At 47.3% G+C, this 26,104-nt stretch overlaps 1 protein-coding gene across 1 annotated transcript in view; it reads right to left on the bottom strand.

The window, feature by feature from the left end:
- Positions 1 to 6,714: 6,714 nt before the first annotated feature.
- The window catches only part of adamts17 (ADAM metallopeptidase with thrombospondin type 1 motif, 17), a gene marked incomplete at both ends in the record, with an annotated part of 75,243 nt that continues 55,853 nt past the window's right edge, over positions 6,715 to 26,104 (bottom strand). The window contains 7 exons of the mRNA XM_080843437.1: positions 6,715 to 6,866; positions 7,331 to 7,508; positions 14,664 to 14,816; positions 15,289 to 15,493; positions 18,389 to 18,524; positions 21,447 to 21,606; positions 23,860 to 24,017. Of these exons, the coding sequence (XP_080699563.1) occupies positions 6,715 to 6,866; positions 7,331 to 7,508; positions 14,664 to 14,816; positions 15,289 to 15,493; positions 18,389 to 18,524; positions 21,447 to 21,606; positions 23,860 to 24,017 (1,142 nt within the window). The remainder of the gene's footprint in view (positions 6,867 to 7,330; positions 7,509 to 14,663; positions 14,817 to 15,288; positions 15,494 to 18,388; positions 18,525 to 21,446; positions 21,607 to 23,859; positions 24,018 to 26,104) is intronic.

The raw sequence follows: 26,104 nt of genomic DNA, 5'->3' as shown, positions 1-26,104 counted from the left end.
TGTAAATTGTTTACTGACAGCTGATTTGTGGTGGAGATTATCCTCCAGTCTGCAGCAGACACCAGACGCAGCCTCAGGGCTCAGCCTGGAGATCCAAGGGATCTGATTATGTTCAGAAACCTTCAGCTAACTGCTGGGGCCATTAATCAGCCCAGTGTTTATTGTAAGCCATTCACCAATACCTCGGACGAGACAAGCTTGCATTGAATGTTATCATGCCCCTCATAATTGTAAATGAATTAGAATGTCAATTTGACAGGAATGTAACATCTAGCTATAAATTAATATGACACGAAGCAAAGACTGATGTCATTCAAGGTACAAAGCCTGTGCAAGGTACACACAGAAATATTGTCTGCATCGTCACATGCATAAGAAAATGGCAACTCCACATTCAATTACACAACAGAATTACCTGCCAACAATAGTTACCTTTGAGTCCCATCAACAGATCAGTTCCCATGCTGATGAGTCAGGGGTGAAGCTGAGGCCATGGCCTCAATGCAAATGCTGCTCCCACCGCCCAGCCTCTACTGCTCCCAGCCTCTACTCCTCCCGCCACCCAGCCTCTACTGCTCCCAGCCTCTGCTGTTCCCCCCACCCAGCCTCTACTGCTCCCAGCCTCTGCTGCTCCCAGCACCCAGCCTCTACTGCTCCCCCCACCCAGCCTCTACTGCTCCCAGCCTCTACTGCTCCCAGCCTCTGCTGCTCCCAGCACCCAGCCTCTACTGCTCCCACCACCCACCCTCTACTGCTCCCACCACCCAGCCTCTACTGCTCCCACCACCCAGCCTCTACTGCTCCCACCACCCAGCCTCTACTGCTCCCCCCACCCAGCCTCTACTGCTCCCCCCACCCAGCCTCTACTGCTCCCAGCCTCTACTGCTCCCCCCACCCAGCCTCTACTGCTCCCCCCACCCAGCCTCTACTGCTCCCAGCCTCTACCTTTCCCACCACCCAGCCTCTACTGCTCCCACCACCCAGCCTCTACTGCTCCCCCCACCCAGCCTCTACTGCTCCCCCCACCCAGCCTCTACTGCTCCCAGCCTCTACTGCTCCCACCACCCAGCCTCTGCTGCTCCCAGCCTCTACTGCTCCCACCACCCAGCCTCTACTGTTCCCACCACCCAGCCTCTACTGCTCCCAGCCTCTACTGCTCCCACCACCCAGCCTCTACTGCTCCCACCACCCAGCCTCTACTGCTCCCCCCACCCAGCCTCTACTGTTCCCACCACCCAGCCTCTACTGCTCCCACCACCCAGCCTCTACTGCTCCCCCACCCAGCCTCTACTGCTCCCAGCCTTTACTGCTCCCACCACCCAGCCTCTACTGCTCCCAGCCTCTACTGCTCCCACCACCCAGCCTCTACTGCTCCCAGCCTCTACTGCTCCCAGCCTCTACTGCTCCCACCACCCAGCCTCTACTGCTCCCAGCCTCTACTGCTCCCAGCCTCTACTGCTCCCAGCCTCTACTGCTCCCAGCCTCTACTGCTCCCAGCCTCTACTGCTCCCAGCCTCTACTGCTCCCAGCCTCTACTGCTCCCAGCCTCTACTGCTCCCACCACCCAGCCTCTACTGCTCCCACCACCCAGCCTCTACTGCTCCCACCACCCAGCCTCTACTGCTCCCACCAGCCAGCCTCTACTGCTCCCAGCCTCTACTGCTCCCACCACCCAGCCTCTACTGCTCCCAGCCTCTACTGCTCCCAGCCTCTACTGCTCCCACCACCCAGCCTCTACTGCTCCCAGCCTCTACTGCTCCCAGCCTCTACTGCTCCCACCACCCAGCCTCTACTGCTCCCACCACCCAGCCTCTACTGCTCCCCCCACCCAGCCTCTACTGCTCCCACCACCCAGCCTCTACTGCTCCCACCAGCCAGCCTCTACTGCTCCCAGCCTCTACTGCTCCCACCACCCAGCCTCTACTGCTCCCAGCCTCTACTGCTCCCACCACCCAGCCTCTACTGCTCCCACCACCCAGCCTCTGCTGCTCCCAGCCTCTACTGCTCCCACCAGCCAGCCTCTACTGCTCCCACCACCCAGCCTCTACTGCTCCCACCACCCAGCCTCTACTGCTCCCACCACCCAGCCTCTACTGCTCCCAGCCTCTACTGCTCCCACCACCCAGCCTCTACTGCTCCCAGCCTCTACTGCTCCCACCACCCAGCCTCTACTGCTCCCAGCCTCTACTGCTCCCAGCCTCTACTGTTCCCACCACCCAGCCTCTACTGCTCCCAGCCTCTACTGCTCCCACCACCCAGCCTCTACTGCTCCCCCCACCCAGCCTCTACTGCTCCCACCACCCAGCCTCTACTCCTCCCACCACCCAGCCTCTACTGTTCCCACCACCCAGCCTCTACTGTTCCCACCACCCAGCCTCTACTGCTCCGACCACCCAGCCTCTACTGCTCCCACCACCCAGCCTCTACTGCTCCCACCACCCAGCCTCTACTGCTCCCAGCCTCTACTGCTCCCACCACCCAGCCTCTACTGCTCCCACCACCCAGCCTCTACTGCTCCCAGCCTCTACTGCTCCCACCACCCAGCCTCTACTGCTCCCACCACCCAGCCTCTACTGCTCCCCCCACCCAGCCTCTACTGTTCCCACCACCCAGCCTCTACTGCTCCCACCACCCAGCCTCTACTGCTCCCACCACCCAGCCTCTACTGCTCCCACCACCCAGCCTCTACTGCTCCCAGCCTCTACTGCTCCCACCACCCAGCCTCTACTGCTCCCACCCTCTACTGCTCCCACCACCCAGCCTCTACTGCTCCCACCACCCAGCCTCTACTGCTCCCACCACCCAGCCTCTACTGCTCCCACCCAGCCTCTACTGCTCCCACCACCCAGCCTCTACTGTTCCCACCACCCAGCCTCTACTGCTCCCACCACCCAGCCTCTACTGCTCCCACCCAGCCTCTACTGCTCCCACCACCCACCCTCTACTGCTCCCACCACCCAGCCTCTACTGCTCCCACCACCCAGCCTCTACTGCTCCCACCACCCAGCCTCTACTGCTCCCAGCCTCTACCTTTCCCACTGCCCAGCCTCTGCTGCTCCACTCCCCATGTTCTACAGCTAACTACAGATTAGCCAACACCATCCTACTACCCATTACACTCCCCATTCAATTTCACTGTGGTGGCTGATGTTTGAAGAGGTTTGGGTTATGGTTGCTGTTTACATTGACATTACTATACTATATTTTTTGGCATAATCACGTTTAATTGTAGACACAGTATGGCGTAAGGTTAGACTGATCTTATAGTTACGTATATCAGTGTAGTCTTCCACGTGAATGGAATCACTGCTTTAGGTAACTTCTCTTAAGTTTCGATGTATGTTTACATGTATGTTGTTCTCATGTGTGTTGAAGAGCCTGGGACAAGGCCACATGCAATGCATTGGAACACACACCTGCAATAAAACAGTGTTTGGTGATTTGGGGATTAAAAAACCCACTACATGTCATGAGTAACATCTAGACCCAGCAGCAGTAGCCCTGCTGACCTTGAGCAGTCTCCCTCCATCACCTTCAGTAGCCATGCTGACCTTGAGCAGTCTCCCTCCATCACCTTCAGTAGCCCTGCTGACCTTGAGCAGTCTCCCTCCATCACCTTCAGTAGCCCTGCTGACCTTGAGCAGTCTCCCTCCATCACCTTCAGTAGCCCTGCTGACCTTGAGCAGTCTCCCTCCATCACCTTCAGTAGCCCTGCTGACCTTGAGCAGTCTCCCTCCATCACCTACAGTAGCCCTGCTGACCTTGAGCAGTCTTCTCCTGACCTTGAGCAGTCTCCCTCAATCACCTACAGTGCCACTGGTAGGGCTGGAGATAGCAGAGCAGATGGCCCTGTTTTCCAGTGAGAGCGCCGGTCAGCATCCACGTACCTGAATGCATTAATGAATTCTGAGCAGAAGAACTTGAGATGAACACTGTTGTCAGTCAGGGAGGGAGGACAAGTACAAAATATGCTTAACAGGCTCTGCTCAAAACTTTTTGGAGAGACTGCCACATCAGGGCGTTGATTTGCATTATGTTTTTATGCACCGCTTGGACTTTTCAAAGCTTATTGAAGATCCCAGATTTTCTTTGTAAGATAAAATGGGCTTTGTGGGAAGGTGGTGCTTGGACAGGAATAATGGGTGAAATTAGCTGACTTTCACATAATGTTAATAAGATTCCATTTATTGTCCTGCAAACAATTTACAGTTGAGCTGTAAGACTTTATCATCTTTTTTACTTTCTATTTTGTGATCAGTTTAACTGAATTGAACAGGGCTGATTTATGTCAAGACATTCATTTATTAAAGAAATAACATCTTAAAATTTATGATGAACAAAATCAGCACCATTAAACGCATATAGTGGCAGTTTATGTACCAAAACATCTGTGCAACTAAAGACATACAGTACATGAATATACAAGAAATTGGCACTACATAAGGTAAACACACAAACAACACAAAAGCCATCAATGACAGTTAATCAGGAATAAAAAAAGGTAGCTATATCTTAAGTATTAAATAATCCTAGTAAAAAGTCATGTCCACAATTACATATGGAAAAACTAAGACAAACAAAAAAAACAAACACGTAACACACTGAGAGCTGAAATTCTACAGAGGTGAAATATGTCTAGCACCGCTTGTGGCCCCAGGGCCCTTTGAGGTGAGGCCCGAGGGCCTCTACACGCATGGAACTCAGAATTTTTACGAGTCGGGTCAGCACCTCCGAGAGGCAGGCCTGTAGTCAATGTTCACATTTTAGATTGACTTCTGCTGAGTGAAACAAAACAACAACAACAACAAACAAAAAACAAATCTCCACTCCCACTAACCCTAACCCTAACCTCAGAGCTCTTGTTCACAGATTCCTGCACGCTGGCACCACAAAAGAAAGGCTGGGAAGCCTTCAAAGAACTCCTCTGAGAGAGAAAAAAAAAAGAAAGAACCTGACCTTTACTTGGCCCCGTTAGATCAGCCCCCCCCCCCCCCCCCCCCCTTCCACATTAAAGGATCCCCTGAGCTCTCTCACTGGGAAGCAGCAATGGGCAGCTCGCGCTGGGAGACGCCAGGCTCTGGGCGTCAGGGAGAGAGAGCACAGCGGGTGGTCTGCTGTTCACTCGTATCTGAGAATCTTTGGGCAAACAATATTAGGCCGGATTGATTAGCTACCAGCCGGAGTGGATGCGAGCGCTTGCATGGGGGGGGGGGGGGACGGGGGGGACTGTTTTCTCAGTCCTAGTCTATATGCTGAGCTGTGTGTTTATCAGCAAGCGCCGTGGTCCAACTGTTGACTCTGGGCTCCTGGTCACCAGCCCCGGTGGTCCCCTGCCAGGCAGCGCTGAGTACCACAGACAAGCCAGAGCCAGACACTGAGAAGCCGTGAAAAAGCTTAGACTTTCAACACACACTCACGTACACACACATACACACAGACACACACACACACACACACACACACACACACACACACTAACACACACACACACACACACACACACACACTAACACACACACACACACACACACACACACACACACACACACACACACACAAACACACACACAACACACACACGCACGCACACACACACGCACACACACACACAAACACACACACACACACACACACACACACACACACACACACACACACACAGACAGACATCTAGTTAAAGGGGACAGTCTGGGGAGTGCGAGTTATCCAGGACTGATGGGAATCCAGGCAGTCATGGGAATGCCATTAGTTTACAGGGAGACATTTTGTCTCCGTAACATGAGTAATAACTGTCTACTGAGTGCAAAAAACAGACTAAATTAATGAACTGATTAACTACTCAAGGCAATGGATTTAGTTGTGCTTCCACTTCCATACGCCTCTCTCTACTAGCTAGCATCAAAACTAAACAGGTACAATGCCCCACTTTTTGATCAAATGTAAATACATACATTTCAAAAGAAGAGTAAGGCAATAATGCAGATTTCACTTTGTAACAAAAAAAAGGGCCATTTCAGCACTTTACATACATACTAGACATACACACTTGCTTTCCTGACAGGAATTATGAAAGTAGTGAGCACCATAGGAAAGCACCTAACATGACCTACCCTTCCACCTAAGCCATCTGAGCCCAAGGCTCCTTGACCAAGCTCAGCTCATATTTGTTTGATAGACCTTTAAAAGTTCAGATGCACCAAAACTGGTGGCGAGGTTACCAAAATAAGTTTTAAAACTACTTGATGGTGACTCTTTATAAAAATTAAATTAAAGACAACAGAAAAGAAACATACAGTAAAACAAAAAGAAACATTTTTTTTTTTTTTACATATCTGGGAAGTAAAGATGTTCCAGTGCCCATTCTTGGGTTACTGGCCAGCCAGTGGTGATTCGTAAACAGGGCCAGCTGAATGTTTTCACACTGCACAACAGCCATCCTGATGGGCTGAACAGTGAACCTCTCATGTCTATAAGTCACTCACTTTGGTTTACAGCAAAACTAAACTAAACAAACAAAAAAGTTTTCAAGTAACCTTAACATCTTTGAGCTTTATATCTCACTTGAAATGTATGTTCATGTAAATGAACTTTTATGATATTATGCCATAGCAATGGACATAACAATAATTTATATGATAATAATAAAAATTATAATCACTCAAAATAGTCAAAACATGTCAAATGAAACAACCCTATACATCTGCTGCGAGGTCATTAACTGTTGTGTGGCATTTTGTTGGCATAAAAGTCTCTACAGGTCTGGCAGCAGCGCTGGTACCACCGCATGTCCTGGCACAGGTTCTTCTCCCGGATCACCCGACAGTACACCGTCCACTGGTCCCCCATGCACTTGTACGTCAGTGCAGCTGCAGGGAGATGCCAACACAGCCATGAGGTCACTTTCACCATTCCCAATGACTCATGCAATAACTCACAACTTAGCACGGCATTTAGCCTACAGTTCTCCAGTGTAGACACAAGCAGTAGTCCTCACAGTGAGCTACTTAGCCACTTACTAACATGTGTATTAGCAGCAAACTAGCCACTTATTACTCATTGTAAATCACTAATTAATGCCTTATTCTGCATGACCTTATTCTACCCATAATAGACAGTTAACTAAGAATTTACCCTATATAAGCTCCTAATTAGCCCTTATTAATAGCTATTAAGTAAGTTGTTGCATATGAATTATGATCTAAATACGCATGGATCAGTATCACCATTCCCAATGACTCATGCAATAACTCAGAACTTAGCACGGCATTTAGCCTACAGGCAGTAGTCCTCACAGTGCCTTGGCTGAGGGTGATTGCAGTTCTATTCTTACCTAGTCTAGGGGAGGTGATGGTGTTGACGTTGACTTTCTCGTTGCACGCCCCCTGGTGGCACTGCCGGTAGGCCGGCGGCTTCAGCACGGCCGGGCAGTCGTTGCCGTGGCGACCGGTCACGCGGTGCATGCACTGGACGACCCGAGACTGGAGAGCCCTTCCGCACGAGGACGAGCACTGCAAAGAATCACAGTGTGCCGGTCAATTCACACACACTCACAGCTGTAATTGAGAAGGCTGATTTGGTGTGTTTGACTGTTAGCTCATCTTTTGCCTATAAAGACGGAGAGAAAGAAGAGGCACAAAGATTATGATACAAATCAATAATAAAGATGGTGAAAAATACAATTCAGTGCATCAGGGCACGCTGCTTGAAAGCTGGACCAGTTTTACAAATAAATCATGCTTTCAAAAATCTTTAAAGCCAACTAGCTGTAAACATTAACGATGAGAAAATGATTCCACTCACTCTTGAGAGCTCAATACAGCTGCAAAAGGCAATGAGTGCAGTATGAGTTCCTTTGAAACTAATGTCTCACATTTCATCAAGTATTGAATGATCAAGCTACATGCAATGAGCCATGTCAGGCACTCCAGGGAGATAAATACAAAATTAATGGAGGTTATTTATCCAAATGCTGACTAGATATCATCCTAGACTCTTTTAATGTCAAGATTGTGTGGTACAATATTCCCACACCAGTGTGTAATCAACAGCTAAATGGGAGCAATTAAGTCTTCAGAAATGCAAGAACTCCACTCCGCAAGTAATGTCTTTAACCTTTAACTGTTCTGGTGCCATGCAAGTGCTCACAAACTATGGTGCCCAACAGTAAACATACACACACACACACACACACACACACACACACACACACACACACACACACACACACACACACACAAACAAAAACAAAGAGTGAGCAGCACACACACTGTTCCAGTAGTTGTGGAAGAGAGTACAACACACACACCAATCCCAGGTTATCAGCAGTAAAAGAATATGGAATATGAAACTCTAACATTAAGGGCCTGAATATTTATCACTTTTCAATCCACTGTGCAAATAAGCAATTAGTGGTTTCACACACACACGCCAGTCAGGTTTAAAGATGCAGACTCGTCCACTTGACATCTCGTTGACTAGACTAGTGAACGCCCACCTCGTCTCGCAGAGACGTCCCCAGGATGATCCGATTACAAACATTCACCATCATTCCACAGCTCATGACCCATAACCAAGACTGATCAGGATGATCAACAGTGCAGGGAGCACCACGGCACTAAATCAGGAGACAAAGATACGCCGATACGAACTCACGCAGATTTGGAAAAAGAGAAAAAAAAAAGAAGAAAAAAAAAAACGCATTGGCTGAATAAGGCATTTTGATAAGCATCCCACAAGATACGGCAGCAGTCAGAATCCAAATAAGGTTTGGCTGTGATCTCCGTCCTCACAAGATATCGAGTCCCCCCTGGGGGCTGTTTTTCTAATAACTCGGAGTGCTAAATTGAATCCTCTTACCAGAGTGATACTTTAATACTGTCTAATAAACAAACTCCTTGATATGTTAAGGATGAATGCCGCACGCTTGGCAGGGGAAAATACAGTCAATGTGGGAGACTAACAATGATGACTGCATAAATGTATCCTGACTGAATTAGATTAAAAAATCCCCCAAGTAAACACCCGGAGTAGACCCATAGGGAGACAAATTGGCTCTGCACCATTTATTACAGATGCACGCCCAGCTTCTGTTTCCTCACATGACGGAGTGCATCTGTGTGGCTCTCACAGACAACAAGCACCCCAAGGTCCTTTCATCTCAATACAGTGTTCAAGCCTAGGAGAGTGAACGAGGAAAAGTCAGAGTGGTGAAACGAAATCATCACTGCGACTCGGCTGCTCAGCGCTTGGCCTTCCGTTGGAGTGTAGTAAATAACGTCAGCCGTGGAGAGTGCGGCTCAAAGCCCCCCCCCCCGTGGACTCCCATGCATCATTAATGGGGAATGACACCATACGCTAACGCACGTGGAGCTCTGACCCATGGCCTCGTTGAGAATATCCAATGGCAGATCAAAGCTCAGGGTGCCCCGCGGGGGCCGGAGCGCAAATATGCTAACTGGTAAAAGTCAGGGCTGGATGAGTGCACCATCGCAGAGTGGGGCCGGAGCTCAAATATGCTAACTGGTAAAAGTCAGGGCTGGATGAGTGCACCATCGCAGAGTGGGGCCGGAGCTCAAATATGCTAACTGGTTAAAGTCAGGGCTGGATGAGTGCACCATCGCAGAGTGGGGCCGGAGCTCAAATATGCTAACTGGTTAAAGTCAGGGCTGGATGAGTGCACCATAGCAGAGTGGGGCCAGAGCTCAAATATGCTAACTGGTTAAAGTCAGGACTGGATGTGTGCACCATCGCAGAGAGCTGCATTACAAACTACCTCTAGTGTTTAAAGTCAAGCATGTTTGGTGCAGTGTTTATTGGTTTGTGTTAGACAGAACATTCGTACTGGTAGAGATGAGCGGTTCATGAGGGGTCACAGACCATCCAGTCATCGTCTCGCACCCCCAGAATTCTTACACGGTACGAGAGCTGCTACTGCTTGAGCAACACAAGAGTCTGGTTATTTTGGCCATTTGAAATGTACAGTTGCTTTTCCAGATAATTGTAAATCATGACTTTTGAATACATCATCACAGAGTGTAAGCAGTGGAAAATCTCACTTTATATCCTATTTGCAGTCACAGAGGATCAGAGTCTTTTTTTTCCCATAACAATATGATTATCTCCATTTTGCAGACAGGTCACACACCACGGCATGAATCACACTGGTTAAATGCCGGTTCCCTATTCGGTAATCTCCACTAATCCCCGATCAGAACATTCTCAAAGGGATCATTAATGCTGCCACTGCTATTACAGGACACAATCCAGCCCAGGCTGGCCTTTAAGACATGCAATGACGGGGGCCAATTTCAGGCATTGGAGGAAAGAGCTGCATTACAAGGACAGTCTTGGCATTCAACTAGACCTCTGATTCTTCCATGGCCTTTCAGTAAAACAAATGGTTTGATTTTACCACTACTCTATTGCGGAATCAGGGATACAGATAGACCATGGCCTCCTGGAGAAAGCACTGGATAGTTTCACTACATTCTGCTGGGGTTTGATGATCTGCATCATGTTTTCTATCTCTGCAGCTTTTGAAATCTTTTGAAAAAAATGTTTGAAGTCAGGGGTTGTCATCTGGAGACGGTGACAGCTGATTTCACTCAGCAAGAGCCATATGTGGTCCTCTCCTGAACAAGAGCTCGCTCGTTTAAAAAAAAAAATCAGCGCCAATGACGTCACATGGACCCCGGGCCCCACAATGTGATTAGCTCTTAACAAGCTTGGTTTTGCCTCAGCCGTGGCCCCCTTCGGCCTCGACACACGGACTTTGGCTCCAGTCGTTTTCCCGCTCGCAACCTTCGTGAGTCTTTCAGCAGTCTCCACCTCTCACCGACGACTTTAGCAGATGTTGCGGGTGAGGCGGCAGGTTGAAAGGTGAGTGCGCCCACGGTCGGCCAGCGTGCACAGGGAGGCATAAAGCTCAGGGTTTTCCAGTTCCTTTTTCGCTGAGGGGGGGGGGGATTTCACGACTCCCTGCTCACCCTGTTGGGCTGACCTTCAGGCTCACGCCTGCTAGGGACTCTTGAAAGTCATTCATGAACAAAGAGAGAAAGAGAGAAAAAACACACAAATAGTACCAAGTAGCCACCAAGCACGAACATAAGAATCTCAGTAAGTCAAAAAAAATGACATCTGGGTCGAGAGCAGTCTCCATTTTACGATCCTGTGCAAGAATGATTACGTGATTTTTAAATGTCTGCACTGAGACCCCACAGTGTAAGCTGATACGGCTTTCAGTCTAGAGATTTCATCAGAGCCAGTTGCACAAATATAATGTCAGTTGAAGCTCTGTTACAGAGCTATGGCACAACGGCTAAGGTGTTTGTAGAGGAACAAGCTATCTGTGCACACCTTTTCGATTTTTTTTTCGTTTCGTTTTTTTTACTTCTGACAAAGCACAGCAAAAACAGGTAATAAAGTTAAGAGCATATCCAGCTGAGATGTTAGTGCTTTTTCCAGGCAGGGCTGTCACTCTCAGACCTGTGTGACCGATGGAGATTAAGTGGTCTTTAGAAGTCAGTGAGTAACTGCCAGCAATGACCTGAAGACTGCAGTCACTTCACTTCAAACAAAACTGTACACACCAGGCTGCAGGCTTAATGTGACAGATTAGTTGATTTAGCCATTTTGTGCTCTTACTGTACATGTTAAACCTTTTTGTGAAGGTGCAGTTGACTTGTGGGCCGGGCGAGGATTAAACATGCTTGGCAAGTGGTGTTGTTTCCCTTATTAACAGAAAGAGCAGCGTTTAAAGAGTCTGGTTGTTTCCCTCATCAACAGACAGAGCTGTGTTTAAAGAGTCTGGTTGTTTCCCTCATCAACAGACAGATAGAGCAGCGTTTAAAGAGTCTGGTTGTTTCCCTCCTCAACAGACAGAGCTGTGTTTAAAGAGTCTGCTTGTTTCCCTCATCAACAGACAGATAGAGCAGCGTTTAAAGAGTCTGGTTGTTTCCCTCCTCAACAGACAGATAGAGCAGCGTTTAAAGAGTCTGGTTGTTTCCCTCCTCAACAGACAGATAGAGCAGCGTTTAAAGAGTCTGGTTGTTTCCCTCCTCAACAGACAGAGCTGTGTTTAAAGAGTCTGGTTGTTTCCCTCCTCAACAGACAGATAGAGCAGCGTTTAAAGAGTCTGGTTGTTTCCCTCCTCAACAGACAGATAGAGCAGCGTTTAAAGAGTCTGGTTGTTTCCCTCCTCAACAGACAGAGCTGTGTTTAAAGAGTCTGGTTGTTTCCCTCCTCAACAGACAGATAGAGCAGCGTTTAAAGAGTCTGGTTGTTTCCCTCATCAACAGACAGATAGAGCAGCGTTTAAAGAGTCTGGTTGTTTCCCTCCTCAACAGACAGATAGAGCAGCGTTTAAAGAGTCTGGTTGTTTCCCTCATCAACAGACAGATAGAGCAGCGTTTAAAGAGTCTGGTTGTTTCCCTCATCAACAGACAGATAGAGCAGCGTTTAAAGAGTCTGGTTGTTTCCCTCATCAACAGACAGATAGAGCAGCGTTTAAAGAGTCTGGTTGTTTCCCTCATCAACAGACAGATAGAGCAGCGTTTAAAGAGTCTGGTTGTTTCCCTCATCAACAGATAGAGCTGTGTTTAAAGAGTCTGGTTGTTTCCCTCATCATCAGACAGAGCTGTGTTTAAAGAGTCTGGTTGTTTCCCTCATCAACAGATAGAGCAGTGTTTAAAGAGTCTGGTTGTTTCCCTCATCAACAGACAGATAGAGCTGTGTTTAAAGAGTCTGGTTGTTTCCCTCATCATCAGACAGAGCTGTGTTTAAAGAGTCTGGTTGTTTCCCTCATCAACAGATAGAGCAGTGTTTAAAGAGTCTGGTTGTTTCCCTCATCATCAGATAGAGCAGCGTTTAAAGAGTCTGGTTGTTTCCCTCATCAACAGACAGATAGAGCAGCGTTTAAAGAGTCTGGTTGTTTCCCTCCTCATCAACAGACAGAAAGAGAAGAGTCTAGCCACTGCCTTGTTTAACAGCTTTACTGAGAAGTTGGATTCACACTGTCCTCGGTCCCTGTCGGAGGTTCTTTACCGAGTAAGTAACCACTGCCATGTTGTTCTACTAGATTACCCAGAATCCTCAGGGGTGCGGCAAGCATGGGGAGAGAGAGAGAGACGGGAAAAGCAGCCGTGCTCTGTGCTCTTGGCAGTGGCAGTCAGCCTGGTGCAGGCACAGGCACAGGCAGCAGCTGGTCACTGCCACAATGGATAACCAGCTCTATGGAATGGAGTTAGCCGGCTTTCCACCAAACACCAGCAGCAGCAGGGGCATAGGCACAGATGTGGTCCAGCCCAGTGCATCTCACTGTCAATACAACGGAACCAGATCACTTCTGGGTGTGTAAGGTCATTCTGAGTAATGCTGGGCATATAAGGCTATATAAAAAGGATATTGCAGAAATCTCGTTGTGGAACTGTACCCAACAATTAGTATCAAACAATATCCCGCTCCTTTTAAAACGTTCCTTCACAACAATTTTCAGTGAGATTGGCTAATGGTAATTCAAGATATGGTGTAGAGAGTAGATTCCATTCCAAGAGCAGGAGAAGATGTGAAGGCGGTACGTGGTGTAGAAAGGACATGACACCAGCACAAACTGACAGCTCACCGCTGGGAGAACAAGTCACGCTGTTACAGTATCAAAGAAGTGCCTGCACTTATCAGAATCATTCAAAGGTGCAGGATATGTTTTATATCAGATCAAACAATGCATCAACCACTAGTGATTGGGAGGGGGAAAAAAAAGAAAAAAGGAGACCACGCATGGAATAACAGAGAGTGTGGTTGAGACGTCACTTCAAAGCAGGCGTCCTGGCAGCAGGAGGGAGAGGGACTCCAGGGAGGAACTCCTTCAGCCAGTTACTGCAACAGACAGGTGCAGCCCAGCAATTAGTCAACAAGCCTGCGTCAGGACTGGCACCATGTCTGCGTGCGCCACAGCATGGGAGAGCGGGAGCGAGTAAATCGTGTGGAAACGGACATCTGGGCTGGAAGGATTTCTTTTTTTTTATATTTTCTCTAAAAATGTAGATTAATGAGCTGGCGAGGGTGATGTATGGATTGATTTTTTTTTTTAGCGAGATGGAGGGAGAGACGAGAGACAAGCTTCCCACATAATAGCTGACAAACCCCTGATTGGGAAAGGACGCTCAATATGATTGCCAAGGCTGTCACAGAGATATGACTATTCCAGTAATGACTACTGGTAGCAGGTATCTGTTCAGTGTGTTTTCAGTTCTTTGGGTGCTTGGGACTGTGTGCGAGTGCTCCATCATCATTCGCCCACTGTCTGAGTATGTCTGCTGAACACACTTTAGAAGTTGATGGAGAATCTGTGCCAAAGAATGCGAGGCGCTTTGGCACATATATGCACGTGACAAGTCAGGGTGAATTACATGTACACTCTGGTGTATTTTCCACACATGCAATAACTCAACAAAATGTCAAATGCAAGAACGAATGTTACATTGGTTCTTGCATTTGACATTTGGTTGAGTTATTGCATGAACAGAACAGAGAACAACCACGGCCTACTAATTCAGTCGTGTCAGTGAGCAACCTGCTACAGCCTACAACAGGGAGGAGTATGAATGCATAAGGCTGACAAGCAGCTTCAAAACATCTTCTTCCGTCCGTCGTCAGGCAGACTGTACCTTTGACCATTCTCCAGTCTTCCATTCGTAGCACTTGGAGTGGTCCTCACAGGCCTCCTCCTCCCCCGGTCGGGACACTGGGTCGCAGCGGCCCTGAGGGTTGGTGCAGGTGACGGTGCGCGTCCGTGTCCCGCGTCCACAGTCTGACGAGCACTGCGTGGAGGGGGTACAGGGGAGAGAGGACATTACTTATTTAAGAAGGTGCTCCTGCGGGAACCCATTAGCTGGATCTCTTACTATCAACTCTAATGAACTGAGAGGAAGGTCGAGAGAATGACGGACAGAAAGAGAAGAGGGAGAGAGGGAGAGAGGGAGAGAGGGAGAAACAGAGAAACTGAGAACAGGCCACACTGCCCTCAACAGGGCAAATGAAATACACTTTCACAAACACTGTAACCAGCTACAGAGCACACAAACATCTCCTTTCAAAAATGAAAAAAAATAGATTTCACACAAAACAACCATATTCCACATTTCATACAATACAACCATATTCTACATTTCATACAATACAACCATATTCCACATTTCATACAAAACAACCATATTCCACATGTCATACAGTGCAACCATATTCCACAGTGTCTACTGAGATTAGAAGAAAGGGATGGAGGACGAGAAGCACCTTAGACCACTCTGACGCCTCCCACGCGGTGAGGCAGTCGCGCCCGTCGCAGCCCTGCATGGCAGAGGGCTTGCCGCCCAGGCAGTAGAGGTCTCGGGTGTTGACGTACGAGCCGTTCTGAAGCTGGTGCACACACATCACGTCACGCAGCTGCAAGCCCTTCCCGCACGTCACCGAGCACTTGCCCCATTCACCGGTCACCCAGCTGAGAGAGGGATGCAGAGAGAAGGAGAGAGAGAGAGAGAGAGAGAGAGACAGAGAGAGAGACAGAGAGATAAAGAGAGAGAGAGAGAGAGAGAGAGAGAGAGAGAGATGGATGCAGAGAGAGAGAGAGACAGAGAGACAGAGAGACAGACAGACACATACATTCAGAATGAGGCATATATAACAACAGCAGAGACCAGCAGAGAAAAGACACTTTCTCCAATGTCATGCTTACGCAGCACATTTTCCTGGGTGCAAATCTCCTGTGGCTGAAACAAACCCCCCACTAGCAGCGCCAGAAATAACCCCTGAGAGACCAGCCTCTACTTCAACAGAGGCCAACAGTGCCACGGTGAGGAGGCTGGTCCAAAAGCACAAAAACACATCGCTTGGCTCGCTACTAACGACACTCGTTAGGATGCAATGCTAATTAGGCTTGAGTGCAACAGAATACATAAATGTCAAACGGGTACTGGAGTTTTTACGAAACATCTCAACAAGCGGCTTATTAATGCAAAGGTTTTAAGAATATACACCATGGACTGCTTCATGGAGACAGTATTAGAGCAGCGCGGGAACATCTGGGGGATTTAGGATGTCATGCTCTCCCTGAAATCAAAAGCACTGATAAAGTGTGTCGGTCTCAGAACTCCAAAAGGCTGGAGGGTTTTCTTCTATTTCGTCAGAGGGGCATGTTAAGCCTGGAAGCTCCTTTCTGGTTGTCTTCACCGCAGGTCCAGCGTGCTCCCTCTCATTACCAGGGCTCTGGAGTCTACGGAGCACAAATCGTGTGCATCTGTGGATCTTCAGTAATGATTTTGAAAGCACGGAGAATTAATGGTTCGGCAACTTTGTGAGGGAAGGCATAAATAAGGTTGACTAGCTAAGCTAAGTCTGGGAAGCTTTCCGCACACATCTGTCACTAAAGATCTGAGGGAGAGCCCACAGCCGCTAAAAGCCATCACGAGCACACAGCCAAACAGAAAAGGTCCAACAGCCAATCGCACAGCCGGAAAAGTATATTTACATTTAGTTGTTTGACACACTTATCTGAAGCTCCTATACCTGTCTGAATATACTATTGAGATGCCAGGAGCTTGGGTGAGACTTGACTCAGTCCATCCTTGGTGAGAGCCAGGAAACAAATCCCCGTCATCTCACCGACTTAAATCTATTGCTTATCTGCAGCACTTCACATCACCTAAAAAACACTAGCTAGACCAACACATCCAGCCAACAGTGCAACAAGGGGAGCATGAGAAACCTCTGGGTCAGGTCAGCCGTGCAGGAGGAGCCCATAATAATGTCACTCACACCTCTGCGATCTCTTGCAACCTTAGCCAATGCTGAATCCTCAACATATCTCAGAGGCATCTGCAAAAGCGAGCCATTAGCCAGTTAAGTGAACGGCTGTGCCTTGTTGCCTCGCTCTCTGTCTGTTTCTTCAGTCAGGCCGCTATCTCTCTCCGGACCGTGGACGGTCGAGCCGACTCCTGCAATTCATTTGAGCCTCAAATGAGATTTTTATGTTTTCTCTTCCACACTGCCAGGACCATCCAGCTGCTCACAAACAAGCACTGTCTAAGGGACACACACACACACACACACACACACACACACATACACACACACACACACTCACACACTCACACACTCACACCTCAATTGGCCTTTAGGTAAGACTGCCTAGCTTTGTCGGTGCACAACTTAACGATGCTCTGAGCATAAAACTTTGAATGAGTGTTTAATTGCATCGAAACTGAGCTCAAAAGAGATATTTTCAGACACGAGTCTCTAAGAGAACATACGAAGAAAACCAGAGCGCACCGCACACTTTATTACGTTTGGTTTGGAGCATGGCCCTTATTTAATAATGTTCACAACTGCTGGCTTTATTGAAGACAAGGCTATAATACTCCAATAAGTGGCAAAATGCAAACTTTCATAACAGCAGACCACCCCTCTACCCCTAACTCAGATATATGACCCTCTTTTTCAATAGAACTAAATCTTTACAATTCTCCCTCACAAATGAGCAAATGGGACCGAGGTGAGCGATGAGCATTTTCCTTGTCACAGTACCTGAGGTTCTTCAGTTACAGTAGTGCACGTGAGGTTACAGTAGTGCACGTGAGGCTCCTCAGTTACAGTAGTGCACGTGAGGTTCTCCAGTTACAGTAGTGCACGTGAGGTTCTTCAGTTACAGTAGTGCACGAGAGGTTCCCCAGTTACAGTAGTGCACGTGAGGTTCCCCAGTTACAGTAGTGAACGTGAGGTTACAGTAGTGCACCTGAGGTTACAGTAGTGCATGTGAGGTTCTTCAGTTACAGTAGTGCACGTGAGGTTCCCCAGTTACAGTAGTGCACGTGAGGTTCTTCAGTTACAGTAGTGCACGTGAGGTTCTTCAGTTACAGTAGTGCACGTGAGGTTCTGCAGTTACAGTAGTGCACGTGAGGTTACAGTAGTGCACGTGAGGTTCCCCAGTTACAGTAGTGCACGTGAGGTTCTCCAGTTACAGTAGTGCACGTGAGGTTACAGTAGTGCACGTGAGGTTCTTCAGTTACAGTAGTGCACGTGAGGTTCCCCAGGTACAGTAGTGCACGTGAGGTTCCCCAGTTACAGTAGTGCACGTGAGGTTACAGTAGTGCACCTGAGGTTCTTCAGCGACAGTAGTGCACCTGAGGTTCTTCAGCTACAGTAGTGCACATGAGGTTACAGTAGTGCACGTGAGGTTACAGTAGTGCACGTGAGGTTCTTCAGTTACAGTAGTGCACGTGAGGTTACAGTAGTGCACGTGAGGTTACAGTAGTGCACGTGAGGTTCTTCAGTTACAGTAGTGCACGTGAGGTTCTGGAGGTAGTTGCTGATTGAATGTCAGGGCTGGTTGGGCTCTTACCGGTACTGGCAGGGGTGGGTGTTGCAGTGGCGGATCTGAGGCGCTGGTCGGTTCTCGGGTTGACAGTGGCTGTCATTCACAAGGGTCATGGACTTATTGAGAAGCTTCATGCAGGACACAACCGTCCTTCTCTCGCCTGAAGACATCAACAAGAAAAAAAGAATCAAGACAAACAGACCTTAATGTATTAACACAATCATTCACTTACATTCTTGATACCACACACGTGAACATGATGAACAACTATCCAATCAAATTAAGTTTTTGACCATTTGAACAAACTCAAGCTGTTCACGTGCGCTCATCTATTTACGTCTTTGAATAATATTGAGGTAATGGAACAGTTTGTTCTCAGACACAGGTTATTCCAGAACATGCACGGTATCATGTGCTGCGGCTAACCCACTGGCCAAGATTGACCAAAGCTCCAGCTAACCCTTGCCTGATCTGCATTAGAGCCCTGTCTAATTGAGAGGCAATTACAGAATAAAACATAGTTAATTAGAAGTAATGACCTCAATGGCAAACAGGGCTATTTTTAGTGGTCAACTGGACTCTGACCAAATTAGTACTGGGGTGAAGCAATGACCCTTATGCGCAATGTGAAACGTGGCTCAAGAAAGGGCCCTTAAAAGCATTCTTAGCTTAAAACGACGGCAGCATGCCAGGCTAGAGGATTAGTTCATTAATGTTCTGTTGTGATGAATGTGCCAAGCCAAACCATGCAGTCCAAATCTTGTCCCCATACTGCGAAGCCACCTGGGGCAAACCAACTTGAAAGCAGGGGGTGAAATATCATTCAAAGAGCTTTACATGCAGCTCTATCAGTTACATGGTTAGTCTGACTCTTTGAGCCTGCCCTATCCCCCACATTTTCAGCTATTAGTCAGCAATAACCGACATTGCTTTGTGTGAGTGTGTGTGTGTGTGTGTGTATGTGTGTGTGTGTGTGTGTGTAAAAGTGTGTGTGTGTGTGAGGGGGGGGGGGGGGGGTTGTATTAAGTATCTATACATTCAGTGCAGGCGGTAGACACAGAGCCCGCTGGCTGAGGCAAACCTTAAGCCTTTATGCCACAGGACCATCCAAGCACAGCTAGACTGTAATGAATTCCACGTCACCGAACACAAAGCAGAGGAACACCGCTAGGCTTCAGCTTCCTTCTCTTTCGAGCTCTACAGAGAGAATCATTGTGCTCCCCATTCAACAAGGAATTTCTTTGTGCTGTTTAGTCTATGTCTGAAATGTTACTGCAAAAGGAACAATGATTTATGGAAACCACGGCAACTCAGAAGTATGTTCCATCTCGACAAGTTGCTGTTGGCCAACACCTAAGCGTCTGCATGAGATTTCTAAACAACTTGAGAGCCACATCCAAAAGTACAAGGACGATCATTCATTGTAGTCTTAGGAAATCAGTGATGTCCCAACGCAGTTTATATTGCAATTAGAGCCACGCTGACTGACTCCCTGGGCTGTCTCCTTTCCTTTGAGAGTCATTCCGTTGTACTTATTATTTCACAACAATTGCCAATTAGATGCCTCCCAACACCCCATAAATAACAGCGAGCTGGCTAGATTTAAAAGACGCTTTTAGAGGATGTCCCAGGCGATTACAGATGTGATGATCCAACACAAGTCATTAACATCATTTTTAAAGAGCATTAAAATATCAGAAGTTTGAGGAATAAACTTCAAAGATTATGCACACACCTCATATTTGTCTCAAAGCGGACTGCAGAGTCGCGGTTTAAATGGGGTGTGAGCGGATCTATCTCTGTGCCAGCCCAAACTGATATCTGTGTCGGATGATTAGGAGAAGGAGTTGAGTAAAGGTGCCTCTCTCGCTCTCGCTCTCTCTCTCTCTCTCTCTCTCTCTCTGCTTTGCCCGTGGCCCCCCGCCTGCCCTGTTTGATGTGCAGCCTCGCAGCCACTGCTCAGAGACTGCCGCCAGCTCCAGATTAGCGCAACAGCGCGGCGCACATATGCAACGCATTGGAGATTCCACGGCACAATCAAAACAGCAGCCTCGACTCGGATGGAAGGAGACAAGAGCCTTGGGTTCCGATTCGCTACGCGCGCCCGGACCCTCAGAACCATTACCACCCCCCCGCTGAACGACTCTCCCCAAGACATCCGTTCTCTTTTGTCCATTTCGCTCCAGTCAAGGTAGCGCAGAGATGCCTTTACAGACCGAGGGAACGGCCAGTTTGTCTGTGTCCTCACCAAAATGAATATTTTAACATTGGTTGGGAAGCACATCCCGTTTGGGAATGGCAGAAGCTTGGCGCTACCACTGCCTTTTACCAAAAGAAAAATCATTTATTCCCTCTCAAATGCTTGCAAGACACGCATATAAACTTAATACGAATTCTTAACTGTCTGGGAAGCTCAACAGAAAGCAGCTGTCTACCAGAGAAACATACAAGCGCAGTCACACCCATAAAAGCCTGCGGCGGACAAAGGGCCTGCATCCTGCCAGCGATCAATCCAAAGTTATTAAATCCAATATCAAATCAGCAGCGGCTTGATTTAATTACAGGGCAGTGGAAACTTAATGAGAACACTGCGTGAGAAATTCAGCTCTTCAGATCAGCTAGAAGTCAGCCATTGAATCATACATAAACAAATAATGGAAGTTGGTAGATGCTCAGAGACCACAAGAGCAGTCGGAGAAACACCCTTCCAAAAACTTGCTTCAGGACAGCAGCCTTTCTGTTCCACAAACTCCTGGCTCTTTCACCAGAATCAGGTTTTTGAGATAGCAGGGCAGCAATTTCGGTAATGGTTTGGCACATGCGTTTGTTTGGTAAGCATCATGATTTCCAGTTTTCCACCTTCATTTGTCCCACCACACCCAGATCTCCTCATCAACAGTAAGTGAATATATTCAGGAGAAACAATACTCTCCCTCCCTCATGGAGAAAAGCCAATGGTTATTCAAAGCTTCACGATTTTTCTGTTGAACCTTTTTGAGAAAGTTCCTTTGAGTAAAGAGTTTACCTTACCATTAGCTTTTAAAAAGACCCTGTATGGGAAAGATGGCAAGAACACACTAACCTCCACCACACTGGACCCGGCAGCCCTCCCAGCTGCTGTGGGTCCACAGATAGAGATGTTCCGGCTGGGCCTGCAGCTCACTGCGGTTCTCCTGGGTCTGGTTCAGAGACACGGTGTACTCGTAGTGGATCCCATACGTCTGGTCATGGAACAGGAGCACCTGGACAGCGCATTCACAAAGATTCAGGAATAGCATTTTAGGTAAACTTGATCTTATAGCTAGACCAGCTTCATCTGTTTTCATGGCATTTTCATTTCAATTTCATTGAAATTTAAGCATGTATTGCAGATATGGCACAAAAAACATCATTAGTCTCGAAAGTTCTTTAGGTATCTGCAAAGATCCGTTTAGGCCTTATAGTCCAGGCAAAATAGCCCATTTTGGAGCCAAAAATGGAATTAATTGTAATAGAATTTTTTTCAGCATAGATCATTTCTATGAGGTGTCCAGAACAACATACTAAAAGTCCTAAGAAATCCAAGTTGAGGAAATATGTTTAATTCTCATCAATCTGAGATGTGTGCTAATAATGCATGGCAAAAATACACCTCAAAAATTTTTTTTTTCCTTTACTCCTATCAAAATAAAACTTTACACAATGAAAGTACCCATGAACATTTACATTTTTTGTATTACAAGTTTCTTTGAAAATGAATTTGAATATGCAAATGAGCTATACACTAATCGAATATGCCCAAAATACACCCAATGGGCTTAATTTTTTCCTTTACTCCTACCACAGTAAAACTTTACATAGTAAAAGTATACATAAAAAGTAACTTTTTTTGTATTACAAGTTTCTTTTGAAATGAATTTGAATATGCACATGAGCGTCACACTTATTGAATATGTCCTGATTGCATAGTCAGAAACACCATACCCCTGGCAGGTACTACCAAGCCAGGCAGTTTTCAGGTTAGAGGCCAGTCTAAAAGCAACATTGCCATCTCCCATTGGCAGTAGGATGATAGGATGAAGATTTGGCCGATGTATTTGTCATACATATGAATGGTGTTTCTGCCTATGGACATATTCAATAAGTGTGGAGCTCATGTGCATATTCAAATTAATTTCAAAAGAAACTTGTAATACAAAAAATGTTACTTTTCATGGGTACTTTCATTGTGTAAAGTTTCATTTTGATAGGAGTAAAGGAAAAAATGTAAATTTTGAGGCATATTTTTACCATGCATTATTAGCACACATCTCAGATTGATGAGAATTAAACATATTTCCTCAACTTGGATTTCTTAGGACTTTTAGTATGTTGTTCTGGACACCTCATAGAAATGATCTATGCTGAAAAAAATTCTATTACAATTAGTCTGTCGTAAAACGCTATTTTGCCTGGACTATTAAGCCACACAATAGTGTAAAGGTAAGAGAGCGGGAGAGTTATATCATCATATAGCTACGGAAGCCCTACTGGAACACTGCAGCTAGTTCTGTGAGCAGTCAAAGCCAGGGAAAAGCAGATTTCTCTGCACAAGCCCAAGCATTCATTCAAGGTCAGGCTTTAGCGTCATAGCTTCCACTAGAGCCTCCAGGCTCGCCTGCAATTTAGCTAAATATTCTGCAGGGATGAAAACACTTGGGCTGTTTGAAGTCAAGTGACTGGGATCCAAAGATTTTTTTTTTTCTCTTTACTTGGCAGACACTGAAGGCTGCTTTCGTTTCTTAATTAGGTTAATTGTAATCTCTTTGACTGCCTTGAGGCTTCCTTCATTAACAGACTTTTTCTTAAAGGATCATTTCGAGCTGGGGTGGGTGAGAGGAGCACTGATTTTAATCTCCTACGTTTGACCAGGTCCAGCTATATGGAAGATCTTAAGTGAAACAAGGTGCTAAAAGGATTCAGTTTCATCTTTACCCATTATGTGCAGGTTTTAGAAAACTACGAAGAAACATGATGTCATGCCGAAACATACATCCATACGTTTCACAAGGAAAAGAAGAAATGTGTTCCAGATTTTCCCTGGAATTGAAGGCTCCAGGTCAAGCATGGAACCGGCTCAAAATCTTTAAATTATTGCCCTAAAATGATGAGGCTGTGCTATGGTGTCTGAGAGACTGTGTTTTGCCTGTTTACCCTGGACCGAGCACAGTCTGTCTTTCTGACGTCCACACGGCACTCAAGTGCACCCATCTGTGCCCTGCACGTGTCCCACAGTCCCCAACCCCTCTGAGCTCAGCACCGGGGTAAACAGGGTTCTTCCATAGACCAACGTCACCTCTCTCAAAAACGTCTCCTGTACATAAATACCTTTTCCCCTTGACGCACGAGCGTTAATGTACACAGACGGAAATCCTCCCACGACTTTAGAAGGAAAATAAACGGGGAGAGGGCATGCCTCCTTGCTTGAGCACATGCTCTCTCTTTGCCTCCCCCACCACCCCAGCTAATGGCTTTACCATGAGGTGTAGAGGTGTCTTAGTGGGTCCCTTAGCAGACATCTTTTCCCACAGTCCCCGTCGCACGTAGCGGACCGTTGTGCCGGCGAGCTGGAACTCCCCCGGCAGCTCAATCTTCCAGTCGCTGTTGATGGATCTCTTGCTTGAGTCCTTCAGCGCTGTGTTGGCCAAAGCAGAAAGATTACTGGTGTGTTAATGGATGCAGTCTGGCACGCAGGCAATAAGGCAATGCGTCAGAATGACTTCATTGTAATTCAGGGCCTCAACAGATAACAGCAGTGTACAGATTACTGTTAATATCAACAGAAATTCTATTTTGTAGCATATGACAACAATTTGCTGAGCTTATGATGTAACTAAAAGGCACCTATACAATCTATGCTCCCCATACGTCTAGACTGGCCATAGGTAGCGCTTTATAAATATCTATACACGCAGTGTTGGCAACAGTTTATTACCCTCGGAATGAATAATACGTCGCATGTGTGGGTTACGTGTAACACATAAACAGCTGTACAGATAACATCAGTTTACTAGGAGCATCGCTGAACATTGCCGCCAGGGCCAACATCTTGACACCTTTGTTTCCAATGCTTTAACATGAAATGTAACTTCCCCTGCGGCTGCTCTGCCTGACTGATTATTTAGTAGCATAAGAGGTCCACGTGGGACACAGCTGACATGATAGTAAATGCAGATAAGATCCCGTGCCTGACACCGTACACAGCTGTGAAAAGACATTCCCCATTAAAGATGTCGAACACCTTGCCTAACGTGTCCAATTGCATGTTCAGTGTTGAATTATGTGTGTTTGTGTAAGAAACTACACACATTATTTATACATGTATCAAAACTTAAACTCCTGAGATATTGACTGTTAAGTCAGCAATGTTAACGGTCAGAATGAGACAACCTTCTGAAAAATACTACAAATGATCTAACTACCAATCTATCAATAGCTTGATATGCATACATGTAGAACACATGCCATCCACTGAACGTAAATGTACCAGTCTGTTCCTACAGTGAGAGACTGTTCCTCCAACTGTGCTGCTGCCTCCTGAAGGAGTCCTTCTGTCCTGTGCTTCCTTGTCTTTGCAGAGATACATTTGGAATAGCAGGGATTATCAGTGTACTATTGTTGGAGTGTGGAGAGAAGAGTGGGGAGAAGAGAGGGGACAAACGGAGAGGCGTGCACAGAGAGGCGCGCACGGAGAGGCGTGCACGGAGAGGCGTGCACGGAGAGGCGTGCACAGAGAGGCGTGCACAGAGAGCCGTGCACAGAGAGGCGTGCACAGAGAGGCGTGCACAGAGAGGCGTGCACAGAGCCGTGGACTGCCCGGCGGAACAGATGTTCCCATCTCACAGGGAGGGGCTTGCTTTCAAGTAGCTTCCAGCAGCTATGCAGGCAGATCCAAAAAAAAAAAACAGCCCTGTGTCCAGTCTGTGTCTGTGTTCACTCTGTGTCTGGGTCCAGTCTATGTCTGTGTCCACTCTTTGATCACTCTGTGTCTGTGTCCACTCTATCTCCACACGCTGTCTGTGTCCACTCTCTGTCTGTGTCCACTCTGTGTCCAGTCTGTGTCTGTGTCCAGTCTGTGTCCAATCTGTCTGTGTCTGTGTCCACTCTGTGTCTGTGTTCACTCTGTGTCTGTGTCCACTCTGTGTCCAGTCTGTGTCTGTGTCCAGTCTGTGTCCAATCTGTCTGTGTCTGTGTCCACTCTGTGTCTGTGTTCACTCTGTGTCTGTGTCCACTCTGTGACCAGTCTGTGTCTGTGTCCACTCTGTGTCCAGTCTGTGTCTGTGTCCACTCTGTGTCTGTGTCCACTCTGTGTCCAGTCTGTGTCTGTGTCCACTCTGTGTCTGTGTCTGTGTCCAGTCTGTGTCCAGTCTGTGTCTGTGTCCACTCTGTATCTGTGTCCACTCTGTGTCTGTGTCCACTCTGTGTGTGTCCACTCTGTGTCCACTCTGTGTCTGTGTCCAGTCTGTGTCTGTGTCCACTCTGTGTCCAGTCTGTGTCCAGTCTGTGTCTGTGTCCAGTCTGTGTCCACTCTGTGTCTGTGTCCAGTCTGTGTCTGTGTCCAGTCTGTGTCTGTGTCCACTCTGTGTCCAGTCTGTGTCCAGTCTGTGTCTGTGTCCAGTCTGTGTCTGTGTCCAGTCTGTGTCCACTCTGTGTCTGTGTCCAGTCTGTGTCTGTGTCCACTCTGTGTCCAGTCTGTGTCCAGTCTGTGTCTGTGTCCAGTCT

The sequence above is a fragment of the Sprattus sprattus genome (genome assembly GCF_963457725.1).
Source record: "Sprattus sprattus genome assembly, chromosome: 8".
NCBI lineage: Eukaryota > Metazoa > Chordata > Actinopteri > Clupeiformes > Clupeidae > Sprattus > Sprattus sprattus.
The sequence above is the reverse complement of the archived record's forward strand: the minus strand, read 5'-3'. Positions and strand labels throughout refer to the sequence as shown.